At 41.7% G+C, this 10764-nt stretch overlaps 1 protein-coding gene across 1 annotated transcript in view; it reads right to left on the reverse strand.

The window, feature by feature from the left end:
* PIEZO2 (piezo type mechanosensitive ion channel component 2) overlaps positions 1 to 10764 on the reverse strand; it is a 338761-nt gene that overhangs the window by 36023 nt on the left and 291974 nt on the right. Inside the window, exons 33-35 of the mRNA XM_024763891.1 lie at positions 8920 to 9034; positions 4099 to 4158; positions 147 to 313 (exon numbers count right to left, since the gene is read on the reverse strand). Coding sequence (XP_024619659.1) covers positions 147 to 313; positions 4099 to 4158; positions 8920 to 9034 — 342 coding nt within the window. The remainder of the gene's footprint in view (positions 1 to 146; positions 314 to 4098; positions 4159 to 8919; positions 9035 to 10764) is intronic.

Here is a 10764-nt window from a genome sequence, read left to right on the forward strand (position 1 = left end):
GATTATTTTCATTCTGAGCATGGAACGGACTTAAATATACAAAAAAGCAAAGGGGTTATGTAAAGACTGTCTAGAGAGAACGGATTTTGTCTGATCCTACTTGGGGCTCTGTGTACTGACTTTCAGAATCATGCCAGTAGTGCTACCTTTTTAATCTCTCTGGTCAGCATGCACCTCTCGATCCTCAGGACGGTGGAGATGTCGATGTGCTCCCTGGAGATGGAGTTCAGCCACGTTGTGAAACTGTCCACGGTCGCCAGAAACAGGACCCAGGTGAACTTCAGAATATTAAATATCCTCTTGATGATATTATCTAGGAGGAAGAAGAGAACACGATTTCAAGGGACGTCGTGCCCTCAGCCGCGGTGCTGTGTGTGGTATTTTACCAAAGGCAGCCCTGGTTTTGCCCTCGTCCCCAACATGGAGTGACAGGGGCGTCGTGGGGACCGCAGGCTAGGAAGCCGTGGGCGGACCTTTCCACACCTGCTGCGGAAGCACCAAAACCAAACGCGGATAGAGTTTTTTTAAAATAAATTCCAGGGACTTAATGTTTTGTTTTTTTTTTTGAAGATGTTGGGGGTAGCAGTTTATTAATTAATTAATTTATTTTTGCTGTGTTGGGTCTTCATTTCTGTGTGAGGGCTTTCTCTAGTTGTGGCAAACGGGGGCCACTCTTCATCGTGGTGCGTGGGCCTTATCACTATCGCGGCTTCTCGTTGCAGAGCACAGGCTCCAGACGTGCAGGGTCAGTAGTTGTGGCTCACGGGCCTAGTTGCTCCGCGGCATGTGGGATCCTCCCAGACCTGGGCTTGAACCCGTGTCCCCTGCATTAGCAGGCAGATTCTCAACCACCGCACCACCAGGGAAGCCCGTGGATAGAGTTTTTAACCTTGGGTCAAAGCATCAGTCAGAATAGGTCTGTATGCAGTTAACAGGTTTGATTAGAAGTAGAGATTGTGCTCAAAGATATTTGTTACTGACGCAGGGACAGAAACAGTCTGTATCTATCCAGGTAACTGGGTCCTTTAACACTTTTCCTGTATGTTTCTTCTTTTCTTAAGTAACAATTGTCGTGGGAAACAATTCTGTTGGTTCAGAAGACTCTGATGCTTCTCACTGCAGCTGGATTGCAGTTAAACCACCTCAAAGGTATTTTGTAGGGAATTCAGTCCACACACTAAGAGTCTATCTAAACCACTGACTTATCTTGTCCATATGTATTTAATGACATCAAGCTGTGCTAACTACAAAATTTTCCCCGGGGGTTGTGGGTGGGGGTCAGTCCTCTCCTAAACACAGGAGCCCCGAGATTCCCGATGACCCTGGGCTGCCTTTCTCATCTCAGCTGTGACTGGGGACCCACCTGGGAGGCCGCGTGTGACAAGCTCCACTCGGGGTCCCACCGTGTCCCTGATGTCGTGCCTCTCCGGCACCCCCGGAATTCAATGTGAACTCTGGGTCATGGCTGTGACATAACTTATTTTAGGTCAGAATCAAAATAAAAGAGGGAAGATCCCATATTAACTGTCTGTCTTACTCATTGCTTCCCGTAAATCAGTGCTTCTTCAACTGGTATACAAGGAACGCTTCAAGACACATCACCAAATCACCATCCATGTGTACATTTTTGTACTTTGGCTTTTTAAAAAATTAGTTTTATTAGCTATTTCAAACACTGACTGCAATAAAGGGAATACTTAGTGAACAGGACAATGAATTAAGAATTGCCTTATTGTTTAAAAAAAAAAATCAAAGCACCACCACCAAGACCCTCAATAAGAAAAACAACCTGTATCCTTCACTCTTCCTCTCACCAGAAAAAGGAAATCAGATTCAAGTGCCATAGTAAGATCGTAATGAATTTATGATTAATGATGATAGTTTGGAATGGTTGTAGTTTAAGGTCACTAATACAGCAGGCAGAAAAAGACAAAATTCTCTGACATAAGCTTTTCTGTGCGGGGGGGGGGTCATTTTCTGGATGGGGCCGTACAGTACACATTTCCAGCTTTGCAGCCTTGCTGTCTCTGGTCATCTCGGCTGTGCTGGTGTGAAAGCAGCTGTAGACAGTGGGTGGATCGTTTATCAATGGGCAAGCCTGGGTTACCAAACTTTAATGACGGACACTGACCCTTGAATCCCATAGTTTTCATATGTCATTAGATACTCTTCTTCTTTTGATTTTTTTCCAGCCATGAAACATGGTAAAAGTCATTCTTAGCTAACAAGCCACAGAAGAACAGGTGGCAGGTGGGATTTAGCCCAGAAGTGGTAGAGTCTTGCAACCTCTAGCCCAGGTGTAGGGCCCACCCCTGGTCACTGTCCTCTCTCTACTTTAGAGACTGAAACATGAACCAGAGTTTGACTTTGTCATGGAAAACAATTATTTGTGCATTTGGGTGGCCTAGGAGAAAGGCAGAACTTCTCTCAGGTGAAATTTTGCTCTTTTCAAAGGAAATCCATCCAAGGGAAGCTTAGCTAGAGTGTGGGCTCCGCACATGGTCCAGGTGGGTCAGGGAGACACAAGGAAGCGGTAGACGGTGCTACCTGCTGAGGTCACAGGAACCTTGGAGCTGCTAGCTGGGACTCTGGAAAAGGAGCTGGGGGAACCATGTAGTGAGAAGGGGCCTTGAGCCTCCGGGTCAAGCAGGCCCAGAGGAACCAGCCAAGAGAGCCCCACCTGGCAGCTACTGACTGCCCACAGCCTCTTCGTGTAGACATCAAAGGCAAGTTCGACCCCTGGAGGCTGAAGGACTAAACTTGATGAACTTCAGCAGCATCTTAATGTTTTTGACGACCTATTTTTTTTCATATATTCACAATTCTTTTGTTAGAAGCTGTGAAGATAAGCCTAATTATTTTGCGGTTTTGCTTATGGTGTTACTATGTTGGAGCCCTGTGTAACGTGACGTGCACTTTACCCACTGGGGTGATCACAGACTCACATGGGAAATTAGGATCCTTATTCTTGTTTATTTTTTAACCATAGAGGCCGGAGGGCATAGTTGTTAAGAGCACAGACTCTGGATTCTGAGTCCTTGGATCCAAATCCCAACTCTACCCAAGTGGTTGTGTAGATTTGGAGAAGTGGGCCAATTTTTCTCTGCCTCAGTTTCTTCTTGGTTAAATGGGGAAGAGGGTTTTGAGGGGGTTGAACAAGTCGATGCGTGTAAAGCTCATGGAAAAGTGCCTGGCAAAGGAGCTGTGCCGTGCAAAGCGTGATAAAGCTTTGCAGCAATAAAGGGGTATGTGGTCCCACAGACACATGAGCCGGTTACCTGGACGTGGAGGCCAGGTTCAAGGATTGTGCCTCCGAGGGCTTGGAGAGCATTCAGGAAGCCTCATTTCGTGTCAGCAGATGGCATCCTTGGATGTATTTGTGTCCAGAGCGAAAGAGCCTGAAAACCTTGCCTGCTGCTAAGTGATGCTTACAGGAATGCCAGCCCCATGAGAGACGAAGCAGCGTCTGTGCAGCCAAGAGGCATCTGGGTTCACTGCATTTGGAGGCTTTTGTTTCTCCTCTTTTTTTTCCTGATGGAGAAATCTTCCTCCCAATCGTGGACTCCGTGAAGCCCAAACGGCACCGTGACCAGGCTAGGAGTTAGAAGACACCGGTTCTGTCCCCCACTGTGTGGAGTCCTGAGGAAACGCAGTGGGGTTTGGTTTTCTTCCCTAAGACGAGGAGGTTGGCCCAAGCCTGGAGGCCCGCTCAGTTCCGCAGTTACTTACTTCTCACTTCACTCCTTTTCCTTGTACTTTAAATTAATTGTCAATATTTTTTGTGCCTCTACTCTGATGGCTTCCCTGGGACATTTACAAGTTGCTCTCCAAACTCCCTTTCATAGGTACTTGGATAAAGGAATTTACAAGCCGACTCTAATCCAACATTTCATCCCACAGTGCAAAGGTCAGGTCTACTTTTTGGAGTCCCTTTGCAATTTCACTAGAGATGAGATTTCAAGGGACACTGATGATTAAGTCACAGTCCAGCAAAAGGATTTAATTCATTGTTTTCAGGCAGCCTTCCATTACGTACTATCTGGGCAAGAAACAAATTCCAATCTCGCCCCCCGCCGACGGGAGCCTTTATTTTGTTACCTGGTCCATCAGACTTCTTCTTGATCGGTTCATCCTCCCGGTCTTCCCACTCCACAGGACCTGCCAAGATTGTTCGAGAAACACGGGTTACGTCCTTTTAGGGTAAATTAATGCCAACACTACTCTTCTGGATTCAGAGGAATTTTATAATGAAATCTAGGACATTCTGCCGATTTGAAGAGCTCCTGGGGAAAAGTCATAAGAATTCTGAGCTTTCAGATTCTCTTCACTCCACTCCAGAATGAGAATCATGGAACTGGGGGTGGGTAAACTACAGTCCTCTGGCCAAATCTTTCCTGCTTCCTGTTGTTAAATGGCCTGTGAGTTCAACTATTTTTAATAGTTGAAAAAAGTCTGAAGAACAGTAATATTTTGTGCATATGAAAATTACATGAAATTCAAATTTTACTGGAACACAGCTACACCCATTTGTGGACATACCGTCCAAGGCTGCTCTCATCCCAAGATGGCAGGGTTGAGTTGCAGCAGGAGTTTACAGCCTGCAAAACTTACAATATTTACCATCCGGCCCTTTACAGAAAAAGTGTGCTGACTCCTGTTACACACTGTGAAGTTGTAATTTTGAACACCTTGGGGTAATGTTATAAATTTTAGTGGGTCACCCTTAAAATGAGATCACAGAGTTTCATTTTATTTCTTAGCCTCTTCTTTTAAGGCTGAGGTTGTCAGATATAGCAAATGAGAATATAGGACACCCGGTTAAATTTAAATTTAAGATAAATAACACTTTTTTTTTTGTTTTGTTTTGTTTTGTTTTTTTGCGGTACGCGGGCCTCTTGCTGTTGTGGCCTCTCCCGTTGTGGAGCACAGGCTCCGGACGCGCAGGCTCAGCGGCCATGGCTCACGGGCCCAGCCGCTCCGCGGCATGTGGGATCCCCCTGGACCGGGGCACGAACCCGCGTCCCCTACATCGGCAGGTGGACTCTCAACCTCTGCGCCACCAGGGAAGCCCCCACACATCATTTTTTAGTGTAAGTAAATGCCATGCAATATGTCCAAATTATACTGAAGCTTAAAGATTATTTGTTGTTTTTCTAAAAAATTCAACTAGAACCGGGGTTCATGTATTTTATCTGGTAACTCTATGAAAAGACGATTCACAACCTGAGTCCAGTTAATCTTCCCAAACTTATTTTCTACTGTGCTCTTTTCTGCTGCTCTGTTTCACATCCCGTCTTCACTAGCTAAGCTGACCTGCTCTTTAGTTTTCATACATGAACTTGCTTTCTTCTGCCAGGCTCTGCTCAAAGACTATCTTTTGCACGAAGTACTGTATTCCTTTGCACTCTGGGTCACAAGTCACCTTTTGTCCCCTGGTCCCACACTATTCTATGTATGCTTATTTTTTAAATGAAACCTTGCAGTTTCTATGTCAACAGGGATTTTTTTCCCCTATATTTGTGTTCCCTACTGGTTAAGGTGGAGGGGTCTGGAGCCAGGACACCTGCTATGAATTCCAGACCCACCACTCACTGGCTGGCTGTAACCAGGGCAGGTTCCTTCACTCTTTGGGACCTCACATCCCCAAGTGTAGGGCAGGGAGTGAGGGGAGAGTGAGTTATCGCACAGAAAGCACAAAGGCAGCTGGCACTCTGGAAGGACAGATGCCGCTTGTTTCATCTGCCGACAAAGAAGGGATGATCCCTTGTATCAAGAAGGTGCTGAATAAATATTTATTAAAGAAGTAAACATTGATTTCTGTCCCTATATCTTTGAATTATTGCTGTCCTAGATTTGTAGGTAAACGATGGTGCATATACACATGAAATAATCTTCATGATACAGACTAATGAGATATTAACAAGGTGACTAAAGATTTTTTAGAATTGGCCCAATAATTTTGGAAGAACAAATGTCTGAGAATAGCAAATACAATTTTGAAAAAAGGAGCAAAGTGAGGGAAGTTTGCAACACTAAATATTAAAACTAACTCTAGCTACTGGACTCAAAAATATAAGACAGTGGCCCACATCTAGACAGTAGGATAGTGGATCAGAATACAGAGTCCAGAAACATACCTAAGAGCCATACCACAAATGGGAGCTTAATATTGAGAAAAGGAGCATTTAACTTCGATAGAAAAAGGAAGACATTACCGAACAGGTTTAGCATAATAGAGCTCTACTTCACAGAATAATAAAAAAATTCAAAAGGTAAGTAAAATTAAGAGGAAATATAAGAAAACATTTGCATAAAATTGGAGGGGAAGACTTCCTTAAACAAGATGAAAACATAGAAACTGCAAAAAGAAATTCAGACCTATTTGACATCACAAAAAATTAAACATTGCTTAGAAAATATATACCATAAACTAAACCAAAAGATGAGCACTGGATTGGAAAAAAGATACTTGTAACACATAAAAAAGGATAATATCCCTAACATATAAATATTTCCTAAATTAATAAAGACAAACAACCCAATAGAATGATAGCATGGAACATGATAAACATTTTAAATCTCAGATTTGAAAGTAAAAAATACCAAGAAAATATGAAATAAAAAATGCTCAATCTCATTAGTTAGGAAAATTCAAATGAAAATAAAAGCCGTTTGTCATCCTTGAGAAAGACACACAATAAAAAGAGTAATAATAGCCTATGGGATGAGGCTACAGGGCAATAGACACTCCTGCACCTTATACGTAGGAGTGTAAATTTCTAAAACCTCTTGGGAAAATATTTATTAAATAAAAAAGCACCCGCTTTAACCCAGAAATCCCACTTTTGATCATCTATTTTGTGGAAAGTGTGTGTTCTTCCTGACTTTTTGCCATGCATTTAAATATACACACACACGACTATATGTGAACTTCTGTGCAAGGACATCTATGACGGCATTCTTAATTGTGGCAAGATCTGGAAGCAAACCTTACGTCCATTAGTGATGGAAGAGTTGGATAATTATGCATATCCATATTATAGAACATTTTGCAGCTGTTAAAAAAGGATGATATAGTTTTATAAATGCTTAATTGGAGACGTGTTCATGATACATTGCTGATGAACGCACAGGAGAATTTGGACGGCATGGACTCATTTTTGAAACAAAGGAAACACTGCCTGCACATCACAGGAAAGGGGCGGAAGAGAGCACAACCAATGCAAGGATTTGGTGCCTTAGGGTAGCTTTCAAGGCCAGACTGTGCATCCACTTCTTTATTGCTTGACTTGCTACATTGCCTGTGTCTTAATTTTGCCTTTTTTAAGCCAATAAACTAAACTAAAATAAAAGCTACCAGGAGGTAGCAGCGACCAGAGTGGTCAAAAAAGGAGAACGGCTTTGCAATTAGAGCTCCATTAGAAATTCTGTTTTCCTTTTCTTTTCTTTTTTGAATACATTTTAAATTTCACAAAGAATCTATATATACATTTTCTTTGTAAAGAACTAAAATATAACGAGGCTAAAGTTCCCTTGAATCCTACCCCTTAATCTCAGTCTCTCCCCACCCTCTGCCAGAGGTCACCACTGTAATTAACTTGCTAAGTATTCTTCCTGATCTTCCTCTGGCATTTACACACGACTATATGTACCCGTTAAAAATGCAAAATATTGTCTGGAGGCACTCTGGTTTCCTTTGTTTCATAAACGGTTTCATGATGTGCATGCCAGTCTGCAACAGAATGCTTTTCGTTTAACAGTACGTCAGGAATTGTTCTCCAAGTCAGTTCAAAGTAGCCCATATCATTTCTTCAATTACCAAGTCGTATGCCATAATACATTGGTAACATAATCTACTTGATTCTTCTTCTTTATGTGGGCATTCAGGATGTTTCCCAATTTTTGTTGGTTATAAATAATGTTTGATGAGTATTCTTAGACACGTGTGCTTGTGCTCATGTGAAAATACTGGTTCAAGTTAAGCCATACACCTGGAGGTGGGACAGATCTCTGGTAGGAGACACACATTTAAAATTTTCATGGATACTGACGTCTGCTCTTCAAAGTGGATATGCTGCTTCAGAACACCACAAATACGTATGCTCCCGCTAGCAAACAGTGATACTATCAAATGTTTAGGTTCTTGCCAATCCAATAGGTTAAAAAAACAGTATGTCAAAATATTTAGTTTGTGTTTCTTGTACTGCTACTGAAATTGAGCTCCTTTTGGCCATTTCTATTTTCTGATCTCGAATTGTTTTTCACATCCGTTCATTCATTGGGTTGAATTTTTCTTTTACTGATTTTTAGAAGTTCTTAATATATCCGGGACACTAGTCTTTAGTCTGATATATAATGAAAATATTTTTCCTGATTGCCCCACTTGCTCTTCAACTTTGCTTTTGGTGTGTTTTACTGTCGTTTGGAATTCTTTTCCCCCTTAGAGATGTGTTCCTATCATATGTTTTCAAACGAATCAGTATAATGTTGAATATGGCACTGGTGGCGATGTTCCATTCTGATTCCTGACTACACTTTAATTGTGCTTTCCCTTTTTTTCTTGATCAAATTTCCATAAGTTCATCTTTATCATTCGTTTTTTCCAAGAACAGCTTTTCACTTAATGATCAGGTTGTGTCTTATATTTCTTTTCTATGACTTAATATCCACCTAAAAATTATTATTTTCCTTCTACTTTCTTTAGGTTTATTTTGCTTCTCTCTCTCCTCACTTTATAAAATGCACCTTAACTTAAATTCATGTTTTACTTTATTCCAAGACCTGAGTAATTAAGGGTAAGTAAAACTCTTTGCACTCTTTAGAAGTCAAGAACTTCATTCCTCCCAAGCTTGTCCTTTGCGGTTCCTCATTTGTGTTCAAGGTCACAGAAGCAGGGGTGCTGCCGCATTCATCACTTACCGTCCCCAGATCCTTTTCTCCTTCTTTTCTGTTCTTCTCTTGCAGATCTTTTCTTCTCTTTGCGCCTCTGTCGGAGTGCTGTTTTAGGGTCAGTAATCCAGGCTTGATAAACAAACTGAAGGGAGAAAACGCCATTATTTTCTGGATTTTTAATAAGCTGAATTAAAAGAAAAGGGACCAATACCAAGCTTCCTGACCTTCAGAATCTTTTTTTTCTCTGAACACAAAGTAAACTTCTCTTTCACATATCCCTCAATACACTGAGCTGACCTGTGCTATTTCCATTATCATGAGATAAAATGTGAAAACAGATGTTGTAGGCATATATTTTGTTCGGTATCAGACAATCATGAAATACTTTGGGTCTACAAACCACCATTTCTCCCACATCCCCACATCCCACCCCCATTTGTGATACTTAGTTCCTGATCCTATTGCATTATACACGCTAGGAACAAGCTGGAAGCCTGGCTAAGTGTCATTCGTTTTCTCCCGGCACAAATAAACTTTGAGTTAAACCCAAAACATCTTTTGTCCATTTACTTTGGGGAAATACTTTTGCATGTTTGATACTCTCTCTTCTTCTTTCTGTTTTTTTTTCCTTTGGCCGTGCCACTCGGCTTGCAGGATCTTAGTTCCCCAACCAGGGATCGAACCTGTGTCCCCTGCAGTGGAAGCATGGAGCCATAACCACTGGACCACCAGGGAATTCCCAATACTCTCTCTTGTGAATAACAGCTACTACCAGCAACTCGAGAAAGGGCTTTGTAGATTGATTAGCATTTGGAGAGGAAAAATAATGTGATACGAAGTTTAAGGGGTTATTCCAGAATGGTACAGAAGGAAAACTGGGGTGCCTCTGGTTGCCTTCGGTCATTTTCGTTCAATAGCTAAAAACAGTTGCATTAATATAGTACAACCAATAACCGTAACAGAGCAATTGTGAACAGCCCGCCCGCCAGCAGTATCCCAAGTCATGCAGAAGGAACAGAAAGAAAACCCTGATAGGCAAAGTCAGCCATCCACAACCTCGAAGCCGAGCAGCATGCTCTGCGTGCACCCACACACACCTGGTCTCAGGGAAGCTGGGTTTTCTATTATGAAGATAGAGTTAAAGGAGGGTTTCCTGGGGGCGCCTGAAAACCCAGACACTTTCATTTTATTCTATATTATTTTCAGATTTCTGAAATCTTTGAAAAACAGAGTGTAAGCAAACCACTGGCATTGTAAAAATAAAGAGGGATTCAAATTTTCCATACATGGAAATGTAAAGGTCATGGGTTACTAAGACAGAACATTTCCTTTTTCTTCACAGGTAGAAATCTGAATCTTACGAGCAATTCACACACATGTAAGATCTGTACAGTTTCTGAATAAGAAACACAGGAGGCTAAAAATTATCCTATTTTATGCCAAAAACATATTTTGGAAAGTGAGAAGAACTGGAATTTGAAGGAGAAGCACCAAAAAAAGGAATTTACAGTCGATGTTTATTGAGCGTGTTAATTGGGAATTCTATTAAGAGTATCTCTGAGGTTTAGGATGTTAATAGGCAAACTTGCTTTGGCAAAATATTGATTTTTTAAAAAACTCTGAACTGCTAAACTCGAGAAATTTTCAGGCTTAACAGATACATATGGTGACATTTCCTTAAAAAAAGTGTTATTATGATACTGGTTTTAGATAAAGCAAGAATGCCAAAGTAGAAAATAAGAAAGTGACTCAGAATTTGTGAATGTATTAGGCGTACAAGTCTTCTGCTCTGAAGAAAAATGAAGCCTCTGGGAGGGAGGGTGGGAGGGAAGGAGAGAGCAGGGTGGGTTCAGGAGAGAAATGAAGGAATCT

The sequence above is a fragment of the Neophocaena asiaeorientalis genome, unplaced genomic scaffold (genome assembly GCF_003031525.2).
Source record: "Neophocaena asiaeorientalis asiaeorientalis breed wild unplaced genomic scaffold, Neophocaena_asiaeorientalis_V1.1 scaffold110, whole genome shotgun sequence".
In the NCBI taxonomy this organism is placed as follows: domain Eukaryota; kingdom Metazoa; phylum Chordata; class Mammalia; order Artiodactyla; family Phocoenidae; genus Neophocaena; species Neophocaena asiaeorientalis.